The 17,875-nt window shown below is 48.9% G+C and overlaps 1 protein-coding gene across 1 annotated transcript in view; it reads right to left on the bottom strand.

Moving 5' to 3' along the window:
• LOC122749368 (bone morphogenetic protein 8B-like) overlaps positions 1–16,684 on the bottom strand; it is a 49,993-nt gene extending 33,309 nt beyond the window's left edge. Inside the window, exon 1 of the mRNA XM_043995714.1 lies at positions 15,297–16,684. Coding sequence (XP_043851649.1) covers positions 15,297–15,729 — 433 coding nt within the window. The 5' untranslated portion in view covers positions 15,730–16,684. The remainder of the gene's footprint in view (positions 1–15,296) is intronic.
• Positions 16,685–17,875: the final 1,191 nt, after the last annotated feature.

Here is a 17,875-nt window from a genome sequence, read left to right as displayed (position 1 = left end):
AGTGGAAGCAGCAGGACTAGAATTCCAATCTCGACTCCTCGACAGTCAGAGAACCTTTCCTGGGGACAGAGAGGCAAGTTAAGGACGCCTCAGGAGATAATGGGTTCTCCTTCCCTGAAGGCTTCAGGCGGAGCCAGCTGGCCAGTGGGCCAGGAATCTGGTTTGGATATGGGTCCCTCTGAGGTTCCCTCTATTCCCCAAATCCACAGGCAGATGTATAAGGTAATGTATTTATAAATATGCTTAAAGCCTCCCAGGAAGGAAGCAGCTCACATTCCTACAGATGCACAAAGTTAACACTGTCAGGCCATAGGGACCTTCTAGTGTTTACTTTTTGTATAATTTAAAAAGTACCACATCATGTTCAAAAAGGCCAAGACGGCTTCCTCCTGGGGAAATCGCTAACGAGTTTACTCTTCAGGCTGCTTTCATGTGGCCAGTGGAAAATACACAATTGCTAATCACCAACATGTGTTGCATGGAGGTCCTCTGGTCTGCATGTGAAACTCGGGCTTTCCTTTGGGCTTCGGGTAGAAAGGGACCCCTCGGTTTTATGTTCATGATCCTTGGTCTCACTGAACAGAATTCGAGGACTGTAGGGCTGGATTGGGATGCAGAATGTCAGAACCAAACATGGACTGTCAGAGCTGGGAGAGATCTTAGAAAACAGAATGTCAGGGCTGGGAGAGATCTTAGAACACAGAATGTCAGAGCTGGGAGGGCCTTTAGAACACAGAATGTCAGGGCTGGGAGAGATCTTAGAACACAGAATGTCAGAGCTGGGAGGGCCTTTAGAACACAGAATGTCAGGGCTGGGAGAGATCTTAGAACACAGAATGTCAGAGCTGGGAGAGATCTTAGAACACAGAATGTCAGAGCTGGGAGGGTCCTTAGAACACAGAATGTCAGAGCTGGGAGGCCCTTAGAACACAGACTGTCAGAGCTGGGAGAGATCTTAGAACACAGAATGTCAGAGCTGGGAGGGCCCTTAGAACACAGACTGTCAGAGCTGAGAGAAATCTTAGAACACAGGATGTCAGAGCTGGGAGGGTCCTTAGACACTGCTGAGTCTACCCCTGTTATTTTACAGACAAGGAAGTCAAGGAACAGGGTGGAAAAGGGGACTTTCCCAGTCACACAATTCTGTGATCACAGACAATTCTAACAAACTAGTGTCTAACAGAATAATAATAAATATTCGTATGAGGTTTATCGAGGACTTCGCATTCTCTAAGGTCATTTGATCTTCACCATACCTCTATGAGGTAGGGAGCACAAGTATTATGATCTCAGTTTTACAGGGCCCAGGGCTAGTGAGTTGCCCAAGGTGACACAGCTGGTCAGTGACGGGATCATGACCGAATCCAGATCTTCTGCCTTCTAGTCTAGGACTCTCTCCTGTAGGGCACCCAACCCCTCCAGTCCTCTCCCTTTAAGCTCCCCGTGGGCTCTTATTGCCTCCTCAGTCTCCTAATAAAATCACATCCTGAAGGAACCTTGGCCCCCCAGAGTGGAGCCAAGAACCGGTCAAGGAAGAAGTTTTCTGCTCTGACCCCTGTGAGAACAGCCAGTTTACAGAAGAGGAGCTGGGAGGCCCCCTCCAACCTGGCTGGGCTGGGCAGTCAGGCCCCCCTCAGGCGTCTGCAGAATGCAGGCTCCATTGATTCCCGGGGCCTCAAATAGTTTCTCCCGCCCAGAAATCTCAGCCCGGTTGAGGAAAAAAAATGCCTAAGTCTCTATTTCCAAGGTATTTTTAGTTGCTCTTTATTGTAAATGTTCTTCGTGTTTCTATAAACTCCTCTGTACTTATAATTATGAGGCCCAGCTTCTCCTGGAGAGCCGTCAGGAGGATCGCAGACATCAGATTAAAAGGAAACACCGGCCCATCCAACCACATCAAGTGCGCCAAGTCTTAAAATATAACTCGATGTGATGCAAGCAAGAAGGGCTCGGTTCCCTCGACTGAAGCTCAGGGGGGTGTGGAGGGAAGAAGGGAGAAATAAATTACAGCAGCCTCACAGGAAAAAAAAAATGAAAAGGTGTCTCCTCCTTGGGGAGGCAGGCTCGTCAGATTTAGACCTGGAAGGGGCCACAGAGGTCATCTTGTTTTCGAGGACGGAACTAGGGCTCAGAGAGGGGAAGTCTCTTGCCCAGGGTCACACAGCCAGGCTCAAATTAGAAGGGATCTTGGAGGCCGTGTCTCCAACCTCTGTACTCTATGTAGGAAGAAACTGAGGCTCTCCAGGGTTTAGCGATTTGCCCAGAGTCACAGAGGTAATAAGGGGCAGAGGTAGGATTAAAATCCAGGTCTCCAATTTTATTTTATTTGTGTGTGGGGGGGGGGGCAGTTGGGGTTAAGTGACTTGCCTAGGGTCACACAGCTAGTAAGTGTTAAGTGTCTGAGGCCAGATTTGAACTCAGGTCCTCCTGAATTTAGGGCTGGTGCTCTATCCACTACGCCACCTAGCTACCCCTCAGGTCTCCAATTTAAAATGCAACATCCTTTCCACTGCACATTACCTCCTCACCTCCCACTTGGGCTATTGCAATAACCTGCTGGTGGGTCTCTCTGCCTCTCTCCCCACTCCAATCCATCCTCCTCCACTCAGCTATCAAAGAGATTTTTCTAAAGTGTGGGTCTGACACCCTCCCCATCTTTCACTGAACTACAGTGGCTCCCTATTACCTCCAGAGTCAAATAGAAAACCCTCTGGCAACTAAAGCTTTTCATAACCTGATCCTCTCCTACCTTTGGGGTCTCCTTACATGTGACTCCCCTCCACACTCTCCCCCAACCTCCTATCTCCTATCTCTGTGTCAGGAGAGATAGCTGGGAGAGAGGAAGGGATTTGCCCAGGACCACAAGGCTGATGAGTCATAGAACATGGTCTAGAATTTGGGGATCCTGACTCACCTTTCTGAGATGTGGATCACTAACCTTCCTAGTAGCATTTCAGAAGAGGGGCACCTTTTTATTTTTATTTATTAATTTATTTTTTTTGCCTGGCAATGAGGGTTAAGTGACTTGCCCAGGGTCACACAGCTAGTAAGTATCAAATGTCTGAGGCTGGATTTGAACTCAGGTCCTCCTGAATCCAGGGCTGGTGCTTTATCCACTGCACCACCTAGCTGGAGGAGCACCTTTTTAATTTATTTGGGAGGCAGCGTGGTAAAGTGGAAGGAACACTGGCTTGAGAGTCAGAGAATTTGCGTTCAGATACTGCCTCTGACAGCTACTATGCGACCTTGGGCAAATCACTCGAAGACCTTGAGCCTCAGGTCTCCTTTGGTAAAACTTGGGGTGGGGGGGCTTGGACCAAATGACCTCTGGGGTCCCTTCTAGCTCTTTATGATCCTCTAACCTCCCAACTCAAAAAGTTATTATCACCAATGATCATATTTATTCTTCCGGACTTTGGAATCAGACTTCAATTTATTAAGCACCTACTGAATACAAGGGTAGTATTTGGTGCTATGGGGGTTGGGAGGAGGATGAAAAAAAGGCCCTCCCTTTGAGAACATTCTTGTTTAGGAAGGTGATGTTGAAACTGGTACCCATAATGAAGATGGCACCAACTAGAATGCAATTAAGTCCAAAGGAGGGGTCACACAGAGAGCTGTGTGGGGCTGGAGTGACTCAAAGATCAGGGAAGGCTTCAAAGAGGAGGTGGTACCTTATCTGGGCCTTGAGAAAAGCTAGAGGGACCTGGGGGGAGTCTATTCCAAGCTTGGGTCAGATCCCGACTCTCTCCTGGACTTAGATTGGGAAGGGATGTTTAAGGCCATCTAGTCGAACCTCCTTCATTGTACAAATGAAGACACTGAGGCCCAGAAAGGTCAAAAGAATTGGCCGAGGGTCATTTAGCTAGTAAGTAATCAGGGTAAGATTCAAACCCAGGACTCTAAGCCCAGCACTCTGCCCACGATACCTCCAGCAGCGTGACCTTGGGCAAATCATCCGAGGTGACACATTTGAACCCTATACACAATCTAATACTCTTGTATTACCTTAGGAGGCTATTGCAAGGGTCATATCAGATAATGTGTGCATCCTGCTAGTTAGGATGTCTTGTGTTTAATTTACAACAAAGTCTTGTACCCAGTGACTGCTCCCATCCCAAGAGTAGTTTAAGTTTTCCACGGCACTTCCCTCAAAGCAGTCCCCTGAGCTTGGCAGTGCATCTATTGCAGGGGGGGGGTCCCCATTTTACAGATGAGGAAAGCGAGGCTCACACAAGGGAAGCAACCTGCTCAGAGTCACTTACCCAAGGTGCTGGGTAAATATTTGTTCAACTGGATTGAAGGATGCTAAGTTAGGAAAGGAAATAAGTTGTTGGCTGGGCCAACAGCCTGTCCATCCATCCCTGGGTTCTGTTGCAACACGATTATCCCAGGCCTGCTCTAAAGAATCATTGTCCCTGACCTGGCCCTGCCCACCCTTGAAGCGGTCCAGCTGTGACAAGGAGGGGGCACATCCTTTGCCAGGGGCCTCGGTGCTTAGCTCCGGCATCATGAGTAAATCATTAATGTGGGTGGCTCCCGGAGAGGACGTGAACAGCCTAAAATAGCTACTCTCTGTACGTCTAGGTGAGTGATGGCAATTCCCATGAGCTGCCCTGGGATTCTCCCTTCTCCTGTGGGGCTCAGCTCTGCCTGCCCCTAAGGACTACAGAGCAGTGAGGCCAGATTTTCCAGCAGAACACAGCCTTGGAAGCCATTAGCCACCCACAGCCCTGTCTGCTGCATGAAAGGTGAGCCTGGCCTGCAGGCGATGGGCGTGGAGGGCTTGGGTGTGGGAGACCAGGTGTGGGTGTGCTTGTTTGGGTGTTTATGGGGAAGTCACTATTCCATTAGAGTGGCTTCTCTTGGTGGCAAATTGGCCCCATGCCACCATTCTCCCCTTGTAGGCCCCAGTTTCATAGGGGCCTTCTCAACTGACCAAGGATGGGGGAGTCTGAAATGGATGTTCCCAACCACCTAGACTAAACCAGACCCCAAAAGGAATCCTTCCTAGGATATAGACAACAAATTGTCATCGGCCTCTCTGCTTGAAAGACTTCCAGGGAAGGGTGAGGCACCTTCCCCTAATCCCATCCTCACCCCCAGCCTCTCCATTGCACAAGTCTAAATATGAAATTGGGCAAGGACAGAAGGCTGGCATCAAAACCCAGCACCAGCACCAGGTCAGGCCCTTTGCCCCAAACCATCCGTTTCAGAAGCCCAGAGAGCACATTCATTCTCTAGTTAGGGACACATTTTTTAATGGACAAAAAAATGGTTTTTATCATCAAAGATGGTGGAAGGGGGAGGAGAGGGAACAGATACTCTTTGGGGTTTCCTTCTATATGTATTTTTTTTTAAACTTCCCTTTATCTTCACATCATTCCTATAAGCCAGGCAAGCCAGGTATTATCATTCCTGTTTGACAAGTGAGAAAAACTGAGGCTTGGAGAGATTTAGCGACTTGCCAAAGTCAGTATGGAGGAGTGTCAAAGTTCAGCCCGCAGACCCTGACAGCTTCCTGACTGTCAGCCCAAGAGTCTGTACTTTCAATTGAATTTTATGGAGGAGATGCTCTTTGGTTGGACTTGGAGGGTCTTCCTCTAGAACAGGTCTTTTTACTCTTTTTGGGGGCCTGGACCCCTTTTTCAGGCTGGGGAAGCCAATGGAGGCCTTAGATGAATCAAATACAAGACTGAGGATGGCAAAGGAAACCAATTCTATTGAAATATATATATATATATATATATATATATATATATATATATATTTAGTGAGGCAATTGGGGGTTAAGTGACTTGCCCAGGGTCACACAGCTAGTAAGTGTTAAGTGTCTGAGGTCATATTTGAACTCAGGTCCTCCTGAATCCAGGGCTGGTACTCTATCCACTGCGCCACCTAGCTGCCCCTCAATTGAAATATAATGATCAAAATATATTTTTTAAAACACAAGTCCACAGAGCCCAGGTTAAGGACATCCGTGCCTACACTGGCAATGCTTCATTCTGGGGATCCTGCCACCGTGCCTCAACTGTCCTTACCCCAACCCTCCTCCTCCCACATTCTTCCTGGGGTCTCCATTTTGAGAAAGAACCCAGAGTAGCTGTCCTTCCTTCTCCAGACTGAAGGGGGCGCTTTTCCTTGGGTGGTCTTTACTTTTATCCTAGTACTTCCAGTACTCAGTCAGTACTTAATAAATGCTTGTTGATTAGACAGATGGTACCTGATGCCATTGCGGACAGACTAGCAGATGGGACCTGGGTCTGGAGCCTGCCTTTGACACTTCCAGGACCCTGGTCATTTAACCTCTGAACCTTAAGTTTGGCCATGTGGGAATTTGTTTTGCTTGACTATGCATATTTGAAACAAGAGTTCTGTTCCTTCCTTCCCTCCCTCTCTCCCCTGCCTCTTTCCCTCCCTCCCTCCTTCCTTCCTTTTCTTCCTCCCTCCCTCCCTTTCCTTTCCTTCTTTCCTCTTTCCTTCCTTCCTTTTATTCCTCTTTCCTTCCTTCCTTCCTTCCTTCCTTCCTTCCTTCCTTCCTTCCTTCCTTCCTTCCTTCCTTCCTTCCTTCCTTCCTTCCTTCCTTCCTTCCTTCCTTCCTTCCTTCCTTCCTTCCTTCCTCTCTTTCCATCCTTCCTTCTGTCCTCTCTCTCCCCACCCCCCTCCCCATGGGAGGAGGAGGTGGGAGGGAAAGTAGATTTTTCTTCATTGCAAAAATATATTACATTACAAACAAACAAAAGTCCTGAGTATTACTCTCTGATAACCAAACGCCCCCCTTTTTGGAGACCCTGAGAGAAGCTATGTAGTTCAGTAAAGAGGTTTGGGAGATGGGATCCCAGTCCCAGCTTCACCACTGACTCCCTCAGTAACCTGCGATCCCTCCCAGGCTTGTGGTAGGGCTCAAATGAAGTGACAGGAGTATTAAGCATCTTTGTGATATCATCCTAATATAACAACAACAATGATCATTTATCTGGTGCTTCAAGGTTTGCAAAGCGCTTTCCAAATCTTTATGGACACGGTGACGCATGTAAAGGACATTACAGACCTTAAAGCCCTGTAGCAACGTGAGTCATTCTCATTATTATTATCTCTTCATGAGAAATAGGAGATGGAGGTTCACTGGGAAAGATGTGCTCTGGTTGACCAAATGACTTGTTATAACATTCCCTCCCCCTTCCCCCTGCCATCTTCACCCTCTAACATTAGCAAAAGTTAAGGGAAGTTTGGAGAACAAATCAATGAGACCTGTCACCTCAAAGGTGTCCTGCTGATGCTCTGTGTTCTCCCTCCCTGAGCCCTCTCTCTTCTCTCTCTCTCCTTCCTGATAACTCAATCTCCTGTTCCCAGCTGGGTCCTCTCAGCCTCGTGAGAACATGGGACAGCTCAGAGGGGTAGACTGAAGTGGGAGGGGAGAGAAGGTAATGGAATGCATGAATTGTCTGTGAGAGGGTTGGGGGTCCATCACTGTCCCCTCCCTGAAATGTGGCTGCTGGCACCCTGGTCTGCAAAGTGGTCCTGCCATTGTAAACCTGTTAGATTCCCTGGCAGTTTCCTTCCTTTCCCTTTCCCTTTCCCTTTCCCTTTCCCTTTCCCTTTCCCTTTCCCTTTCCTTTCCTTTCCTTTCCTTTCCTTTCCTTTCCTTTCCTTTCCTTTCCTTTCCTTTCCTTTCCTTTCCTTTCCTTTCCTTTCCTTTCCTTTCCTTTCCTTTCCTTTCCTTTCCTTTCCTTTCCTTTCCTTTCCTTTCCTTTCCTTTCCTTTCCTTTCCTTTCCTTTCCTTTCCTTCCCTTTCCTTTCCTTCTCTCTCTCTCTCTTTCTTTCTTCTTTTTTTTGTGAGGCAATCGGGGCTAAGTGAATTGCCAAGGGTCACACAACTAATAAGTGTCAAGTGTCTGAGACTGGATTTGAACTCAGGTCCTCCTGACTCCAGAACCAGTACTATATCCACTGTGCCACCTACCTGCCCCATTCCCTGGCATTTCTAATCAGGTTTCTTTCTCTTTCTTTCTTTCTTTTGCGGGACACTGAGGGTTAAGTGACTTGCCCAGGGTCACACAGCTAGTAAGTGTCAAGTGTCTAATCAGGTTTCTAGAGGGATTTTAATTTCAACTTTAGAAATTGCCACTGGAACTGCTCTCTGGCTGATGCTTCTGGGGCTCCCAGTGTCCATCTAAATTCTTAGGGAGGCCCTTTCATTTATATTATCCTCCTGCTGCCTCTGGTTCTCAAGATTTCATTCTTTGATGTTAACACCCACTTCTAGAGCCCTTGAAAGCTATTCTTTTTTTCTCTCACAACTTTCTTGTAAGGTAAACAGATAGGGATTATTACATGTGAGAAAACGAAGGACCAGAGATAGGGAAATGATTTGTCTAAGGTCACAGGGCCTGGAGATAGCATAAAATGGGACGGGACATGGGTCTTTTGATTCCTAGCTCAGCACTTTTCCTCTCTTTAGTGGGACTGTCTCCTAGCTAGGGCTCTGTGATTGTTCTTGCTCAGGTGGGGGACCCCCAATCCATGCTGTTAAAGGGGCAGCCCAGTGAACTGAGACTCACTTTGGATCTGGAACCAGAGGGATCATTGGAATCATTGCTCTATCGTTTATTATCTGAGTAACTACTGACTAGTCATTTCTGCCTTCTGGGCATTGGTTTATTTACCCGTAAAATCAGGAGTCCAGACTAGATCTCCAAGTTTCCCTCCAGGTTAAACATTTTATGATCTAACATTCTATGTGCTAAATTCCTTTCTGTTTCCGTCTTTCTGGGTTCCTTCTCAGTTCTGACAGGGTCTTTTCAGCCCTGATGTTCTGTGTTCTAAAGTCCCTCACAACTCTTAAGTCCTACAGTCACTTAACTTTTGTCTGCCTCAGTTTCTTCTATTGTTTTTTTGGCGGGGCAATGAGGGTTAAGTGACTTGTCCAGGGTCACACAGCTAGTAAGTGTCAAGTGTCCGAGGTCAGATTTGAACTCAGGTCCTTCTGAACCTAGGGCCGGTGCTTTATCCAATTGGGTGCTGCGTCAGTTTCTTCTATAGTCAAGTGGGGCTAATGATTGTTCCTACCTTCCAGGGTTGTTGTAAGGATCTTTATAAAACATTTAGCATAGTGCCTGGCATATAGTAGTGCTTAATTAATACTTGTTTCCTTCCTACCTACCTTAAGGTGACCATATGAGAGTTTTCCCCTCCCCCTCCCCAATCCAATTCCAGGTATAGCCAGCTTTTTTTAACTAGGACATGGGAAGGTGGTGACTGGAACCAGCCCTCTCAGATTCCAGCCACTGTGACTGAGGATGATCTGGTATTTAGGGCTCAGTTTTGAAGACATGGTCTCATGCTATCATCCTGACACACACACCTCTCACTAAGTGGGGTGGGGGGGGTCAGCTTCCGATGCTGCCGTTCCTACTTCCTAAACACTAGGTTGGGCATGGGAACCTGGGGGAGGGGGCCCTGAAGGAGGTGACTCAGCACCCAATTGGAAGCTTCTGCCAGAGATGCCCATGGGGGTGTCTGTGTTCTCTGCCTCCCCCACTTTGCCCAGGTCAGGCCTTTTGCCTGCTGAAATCCTATCATAAAAATTCAGTAGACTCTCTCAAAGGCCTATAAATGTTTTCACACATGTTCTTCCATGTGGTACAGTGGAGGGTGAGGACACTGCACTAGCCAGCAGGAGGCCTGACGTGGAGCCTTCATTTCCTTACACGCACACACTGGGTCTTATTTCCCTACAGAATGGCAAAACTGGAAGAGAGCTTAGAGATCATATTAGACTCAATTTTCTCACCTGTAAAATGGTGGGATTGAACTAGATCATCCCTAAGGTCCTTTACAGCCCTAAATCCATGAGCCTACAGTTTCATGTCAGACCCATCCATCTTATTTGCTGTTGATCAGTCCTTGCCTGACTCTCTGTGACCCCATTTTGAGGTTTTCTTGTCGGAGATACTGGAATGCTTTGCCATTTCTTCCTCCAACTCATTTTATAGATGAGGAAACTGAGGCAAATAGGGTGAAGTAATGCTCAGGGTCACACAGCTAAAAAGTGTCTGAGGCCAGATTTGAACTCAGGGAGATGAGTTTCCCTGACTTCAGGCCCAGCACTCTATCCACTGAGTCTAAGAGAAATAAAATTATTTGCCCAGGATAACATGGAGGGTCAGAAGCAGGCTTCTGGTCAACTAACCTGTCACCTATTTCTAGTCTTGTGCTCTGTCTACCCCATCACACCCCACCTGCTTCCTATGCCTCTGTCTCCCCAAACAGCACTAAGTACAGGGCTGTGCATATAGTCAGTACTTAATAAACATTTGTTGAACAGAGGACATCCCTCTTATTACTACTGTCAGAATGGGCCTCAGTGGAGTTTTTGTTTTAAATATTATCTGGCAAGCATCCACATGACTTCAGGTCCCAGCACAGTCACCTTCTGTCACCACTGGCCCCCCCCCCCCCGCCCCCGGGAGCAATAGAGCCATTTCTGCAGGGGCCTCCGAAACATCACTGCTCATCCCTGTGACAGCAAAACCGCCCTGCGGAGCCTGGGCAGCAAAAGAATTCTCCTTGCTGACCAGTTTATCCAGTTGAGCTGCTCTGAGGATGGTAATTTATAAGATTCTGGCAGAAAGCAAAGATTCCCAAGTAGAGTGCACATTTGGAGGTGGAAGGGACCTTGGAAGTCAGCTAGGCCAAATCCTCCATTTTAGAGATGAGGAAAATGATGCCCAGACAGGTTAAGTGATTTACCCAAGGTCACACAGCTAAATTAGCAGTAGGGCTGTGACAGATAAGAAGGAAGTTCTTAACTAAAAACAGCTTTATGACTTTTCGGGGCTTCTTGTTTTGGAGATAAGTGGGGTTAAGTGACTCACCCAGGGTCACACAGCTACTAAGTGTCCGAGGCTGCATTTGAACCCGGGTCCTCCTGACTCCAGGGCCATTGCTCTATTGATCTATCCATTGCACCACCTAGCTGTCCCTCTTATGAAGTTTTAAGTTTTCGCAAAGCACTTTACAAATATTATCTCATTTGAGAGGCATATGGTATTGTTATCCCCAGCCACCTGTGGGCACCTGATAAAAGGAATATCTTTTTTTACAGAGAAGGAAACCGAGGCTGGGCAATGTTTGGGATGAGATTCAAACTCACGTCTTCCTGACTCTAAGGCCAGCACTCTATACTCTATGCCAGGGCTTCTTAAACATTTTCCACTCTTGATCCCTTTTCACCAGAGAAATTTTATTTATTTATTTGTTTGTTTGTTTGTTTTGCAGGGCAATGAGGGTTAAGTGACTTGCCCAGGGTCACACAGCTAGTAAGTGTCAAGTGTCTGAGGTTGGATTTGAACTCAGGTCCTCCTGTATCCAGGGCTGGTGCTTTATCTACTGCACCACTGAGCTGCCCTTTTTATTTTTATTTATTTATTTAGGTTTTTTGCAGGGCAATGGGGGTTAAGTGACTTGCCCAGGGTCACACAGCTAGTAAGTGTCAAGTGTCTGAGGCCGGATTTGAACTCAGGTCCTCCTGAATGCAGAGCTGGTGCTTTATCCACTGCGCCACCTAGCCGCCCCAAGAGCTGCCCTTTTTAAAAAATTTTATTTATTTATTTGCACCAGAGAAATTTTTACACAACCCCAGGTAGATAGGTATATAACAAAGCTTCTTAACATTTTTTTTTTTTTTTAGTGAGGCAATTGGGGTTAAGTGACTTGCCCAGGGTCACACAGCTAGTAAGTGTCAAGTGTCTGAGGCCGGATTTGAACTCAGGTCCTCCTGACTCCAGGGTCGGTGCTCCATCCACTGCGCCATCTAGCTGCCCTGCTTCTTAACATTTTACTGTTGCCAATTTTTTCATGACCCCCATGGTCAGTAACCCCATATGGGGTTGTATAACTGAATGTGGCAGTCACAAAAAATTTGGCAACTGTAAAAGTTTATGTATGCCTATTTTATATACCTATATACCGGGGGTTGTGTAAAAATTTCTCCAGTGAAAAGGGAAAAAGTTTAAGAAGCCCTGGGATAGACCACCTATCTGCCTAAGTAGTGAGTCTTCTAGAGACTTGAATAAACCTTCTTATCAAGGGATCACATTATCAAAGCTAGGAAGGACCTCAGATGGCATCTGGTCCAGCCTTCCCTTTCCCAGCCCCCAGTCCCAGAATCCCCACTGTAGGATCTCAGAGAAGTGCTCATGCAGTCTCTGCTAGGAGATCTCTACAGCCAGGGAACTCACTAGCTAAGGAGGCAGCTGTTCCCACTGCTCACTGTGGGCTGTGATCCCCCTCTTTCCCACTGCTGCTAGTTCTGCTCTCCGGGCTTCAACAACCCAAGTTTGATCTCTCTTCCCTGTGAAAGCCTATTTCCCAGACCCCTCCTAGTCTGGTCTGCTCAGCTTTGCCTTCTCTGAGTTGTGTTTTTAAATACTGAAAGGAAATGCTCAATTTCAGTCAGAGAATGGTGGAAATCAGGTTAATTTGCCCCCCATCGACATTCACAGACTGAAATCTATCCACAAATTCCTTGGGGGTGTGTGGACCCCTTCGCTAAGGGCTGTGGAAGTGTGGTAGAAAGAGGCCATTGACCTGAAGGAACTCTGCTTCCAGGCTGGGCTCTGTCATTCTCTTAATAACAGTGGTTAGACAAAGGGCAGCTAGGCGGCCCTACAGTGGGGTAGAGCACCGTCCTAGGAGTCAGGAGGACCTGAAGTCAAATCCAGCCTTAGTCACTTACTTAGCTGTGTGACCCTGGGCAAGTCACTTGACCCTGATTGCCTCAATAAATAAGTAGAAGTTGGTTCCACCCACAAACTCCATGTCTTCTCTGGAATTCAGTTTCCCTTTCTGTAAAATATATGTGTTGGACTCACGGATCTCTGAGGTCCTCTCTAGCCCAGATGTATTTATTTATTTATTTGCTCATTTATTTATTTATTCATTCATTCATTCATCTATCTATCTACCTATCTATTTATTTATAACAGATGTTTTATGAGAAATTAGTTCCTAATCTAATTGCTGACAGAAAATGGGAGGGCAGGAAGCATTAGGCACAATGGACAAAGTGCTGGCCCTGGAGTCAGGAAGACCTGAGTTCAAATTTGACCTGTGTTGTTGACACCAGGCCAGTCATCTAATCTCTGTTTGTTTCAGTTTCCTTATTTATAAAATAGTGTTAACAAAGCACCTCCCTTCCAGGGTTGTGGTGAGGGTAAAATGAGATAATATTTGTAAAGTTCTTTGTAAACCTTAAAGCACTGTATAAATGTTAGCTATTATTATTGTTACTCTACTTTTTTTATTTGGATGGAGTGAATGAATCAGGAATAGAGTTTTCGGGAAAAAGAGATTTGTGCTGTTAAGACGCCTTGTCAGGAAGGCCATGAAATTGTGGGCCTCACGGGCAGCTGACAGAAGGGATATTTCTAAAGCATAAGGGCTTATAAGTCTGAAAAACAAATTTCCAAAGCACTTCAAGTATTTTTCTTTCACTGTGAGTCAGGCAGTCCAAGGAAGAGTAATTCCATTTTCTAGATGAAGTAAGGAAGGAGCCCTCCCTGTGCCGAGTGGAGTGACTTGGCCAGGTCACACAGCAGGTTGGGGGCAGGGCTGGGCTCAGAACCAGCCTCACAGGCTTCCCAGAGATGAGTGGGAAAGGAAGAGCCTGCCTACCTAGGCATGAGATCTGTTCACCAAAAATCTACCGAAATAGGAGAAATTTGGTTTCCTCTGGGCCCGCAGATAACCTGGGGCTGGGAAAATAGTCCAGTGAGGAAATTTATATACATAAACCCTGATCCCAGTGAAGGCTGAAGGATAAATGTCAGAGACCACTTGGAATCGTTTTGTCTTTTTAAAATAAATAATTCCTAATGAACTTAACTTTAACAAAACCAACTATACTCTATTACAACAAATTAAATGATTTAGCAGCTCCTTTCCTGTCTCCTATAGGAGTCTCTTTCCATTCTCTCCTGTATCTGAACATATAAATATATTTGTGTGTAAGTATATTTCATTTAAGGGAGAAATATTCAGGCCAAAGGAGCAGGGCCCAGGCTGAACACAGACCAGGACAAAACCAAGCTATCAGACAAGCCCACTGATTTCTGACCTACCTTTAAGAGCCAACTCAGGTACTGTCTCCTCTAAGAAGCCTCCCCCACTCCAGCTCCCAAAGCATTCTGGGCTTCCTTCTTGTGGCACCTATCACAGGGATGCTCATTTCTCTCCAAGTCTTGTCCCCACTACAAACATCCTGAGTGTGTGTGTGGTTCAGGAATGGTATCTTTTCATCTGTTTATCTCCCCCACCCCACCACACACACACACACACACACACACACACACACACACACACACACACACACACACCCCACACACACACAGCTGGGCCACCGGGCTTTTCTTGTAAGGAGTCAGTCAATATTTGGGGAAGGGGAAGAGGAAGGGAATGGGAATAAGTATATGTGTGTGTGTGTTTATATACATGTGTATGCACACACAACTATAATACACACATGTACATACCCATACACATGTATGCGTGTATAGGTATGTATGTACACACATACATATGTAATTATCCCCATTTCACAGTTGAGAAAAATGAGGCAAACAGCAATAAAGTGACTTGTTCAGGGTCACACAGCTATACATCTGAGGCCAGACTCCAAGCCCAGCCCTCTATCCACCATGCCCCCAGATGCCTCTGTGAAAGTAACTGAACCTGAACTGTTGAAAACAAGATGATAACAACCTGAACTTGAAAGAGCACGCTGGGAATGGACCGAATCTCGCCCCATGAGGCTGGAGGATTCAGGAATCTCTGGCCTTGGGCCACTCTCTCTCTGCTAGCCTGGCCCCAGCTTCCAAGAGCTGCCTGCCCATGAGACTGGCTGAGTGTCCCTTTCCTTTATGGCTTCTCTTACCTTGGGGGGTGCTCACCTTCCTTAGTGGATTTCCTTTTTACCCTGAGGGGTTTGGACTGGACCTCAGAACAAGGCTCCTATGACACCTTGTGGAACCCCTCCCCTTGCCCTGGCAGGGTCCAAGGTTCAGAGGACCATCTAGTCGAACCCCCCTCATTTCGCAGATGGGAGAATTGAGTTCCAAATAAGGGAAAAGACTGGCCCAAGGCCACACAGACAGTAAGCCTCAAAGTTGGGATCTAAAGGTCCACTGCCTTTGCCTCTTGGTGTTGACCGGAACCCTTTCCCCTTTGGGAGGGGGTCCCTCCCCTCTTTCCCCATGCTGCTGTCCCTCCCTCTCCCCCTTGGGTCTGGCACTCACCCATATTTACGAAGCTCATGACCATGTCGGCATGGCTGATGACTCGTTCCAGAGGAGGACTCTGGGTGCTCAGACTGGTCAGCACAGGCCTGGAGACCCCACGGCCCCAGGCCACATCTGCATCATCACTTCCTTGGCCATCTTCCTCTTCACTGGCCATGGCATGGTACAGATCCAACATGAACAGCGGGGCCGAGGATGGCAGCTTGGCCCCTGGAGGGGCCCTGGGTCGGGGGCGTCCTGGCAACCCCAAGATGGACAGAATCTCCCGTTGCATTTCCCGCTTCTCCCTGCCGCTGAGCCTCCTCTGGAGGAAGCTGGAGGTGTGGAGGTAGTTCCCAAGGAAGCTGCTACTGCCCAGCTCACACAGGAGAAGTCCCAGGAGCCACAGCAGGGCCATGCCACCGAAGGGGCCCTTAGAGAAGAGCCTCATGATCCCGCCGCCAGGCGTGGCTGCTCTGCCGGGCTCCACTCTCCCCCTCCCCTGACTCCTCTCTGTTACAGTCGAGCTATGCAAGGGCAGTGTGAGGGATTTAACTGGGGGTGAAAGGGATGGATCACAAGCGGCCCATTCACGGATGGGCTTTGAAATCAAGAACTAGGAATTGAAATGTTTTGTTAAAAAATAAACTGAAGTGTGAAGACTTATGGGAAATAAAAAAGGAAACCCTGAAGCCTGTGAAATGAAATTAAAATGGAAACAGTCTCCAAGAGGTCAAGGGAGGCTGCCTGGTGGTCACACTCTGCCTCGGTCAAATAACCTGAGGGACCCAGATGCGTCTGCAGTCAGTCTACCTCCCTTAAGAGTTCTTCGGAAGGTGGGAAAAGCCGCTTTGCCACTTTCCTGGAGGCCCCGTGGGCGTCTTTTTCTAGGTGGCCAGACAAGTCACGGGGAGCAGAGCAGAGCGGGGACTGAGACTCAGCCCAGAGATTCTCCCCAACACTCCGAGGGGCACGGCCTGGGGAGGAGGGAGAAAGGAGAGAGGAAAGAGGAGAAGGGAAAAGAGGAGAGGGAGAGAGAGGAGACTGAGAGAGGAGAGGGGGAGAGGGGAGAAGGGAGGGGGAGAGTCACAAGAGGGTGGAAGAGAGGCAGGTGGGAAAGAACGGCAAGAGCCAGGCAGTAGGGAAAAGAGGGAGAGAGCGAGCGGGAGACAGGCACGGTGACCGAGGTAGGGACACAGACAGAGAAAGGAGGGGAGAGACAAGAGACAGAAGGGACAGACAGCGAGTTTAAAAAGAGAAACAGAGACCCAAGAAACTAAGAAATCAGGCAAGCCCGGCGGAGCCAGGAGAGAAATAGTAAAGACCGAGCCAGAAGCTGGCCCCCGCCGGCAGTGGCGCTGCCCAGCGCCGTCCGTCCGTCCGTCCGCCCGCAGCTGCGTCCTCGGCTGGACCCACCAGGCACTGTCTGGAGCTGCGCGGTTGCGGGGCCGGGCGTGTCCCGCGACGTTGGGGCCTCCCGCAGAGCCCCGAGGGGCAGCAGGGGCAGCGCTCGAAGTCTCTCGTCTCCTCGTCTCCTCCTTCTAAGTCTGTCTCGGGCTCCCGGGCTGGGCTCGAGGCTCGAGGGCGGAGGTGCCCGCGCGGGGTGGGGCGGCGGCGTGGCGGGAGGATGGGGGGGAGGAGTCACCGTGCTACCTGCCTCGGACCGTCAGTCTGTCGGTCTGTTTGTCCGTCGGTCCCGTCGGTGCACTCACGCCTCCTGAGTCCGGTCCCCGCCCTCCGCTCGGCTCCTCCTTTCTCCATTTCTCTCTCTCTCTCTCTCTCTCTCTCTCTCTCTCTCTCTCTCTCTCTCTCTCTCTCTCTCTCTCTCTCTCTCTCTCTCTCTCTCTCTCTCTCTCTCTCTGTCTCTCTGTCTCTCTGTCTCTGTCTCTCTGTCTCTCTCTCTGTCTCTCTCTCTCTCTCTCTCTCTCTCTCTCTCTCTCTCTCTCTCTCTCTCTGTCCAACCCCAACGTGGGGGTCTCCGGGCTCACAGCTAAGCGCAAGGGCTCTGGGCACGGTGGGGCAGGCATCTGCGAGAGCCTTCGTGGGTCCCCTGCGCTGTGCCAAGCAGTGCCCGCAGGCCGCTGCGGGCCAGACCCCGAAGCGGGCTCCCTGGCGGCGGGGCTCAGCAGCCTAGGGGCTGTGGTGCCGAATCGGACAGGCGCTCGCTCCCACAGTGAGTGGCTCGGCGCCTGTCTCCGCTTGGGACTGGGTTAAACCCAAGGCCGGGTCAGGAGGGAGGCGTCGTCCCCGCTCCCGCTCCAGCTCCCCGGCGCGCACGCTGGCCGGAGCCCGCAGGGCACCCTGACCAGCGCGCTTTGGACCGTCTGAAGCGCCTTTATTTTCTTATGCTTTCGGTGTATACAAGACACCGAAGAGCAGAATCTATGTTAAAGTGGACGCAGGCTTATTGTTAAAGGGCACGCTGACCAGCTCAAGGTCCCCAGGGACGCGCGGAGCGTGGGGCTGTGCTGGGATGCCAGCTGTTGCCAACTGTAGCCAGCTGTTCCCAGCTGTGATTGGGGGCTTCGCAGGCGCCTCTGCCCCCTCCTGGACATCCCTGGGCCGGCCGCGTCTGCCTTCTCCCTTTGCTTCTGTTC

This window comes from Dromiciops gliroides, chromosome 3, assembly GCF_019393635.1.
Source record: "Dromiciops gliroides isolate mDroGli1 chromosome 3, mDroGli1.pri, whole genome shotgun sequence".
Taxonomy (NCBI): Eukaryota; Metazoa; Chordata; class Mammalia; order Microbiotheria; family Microbiotheriidae; genus Dromiciops; species Dromiciops gliroides.
The sequence above is the reverse complement of the archived record's forward strand: the minus strand, read 5'-3'. Positions and strand labels throughout refer to the sequence as shown.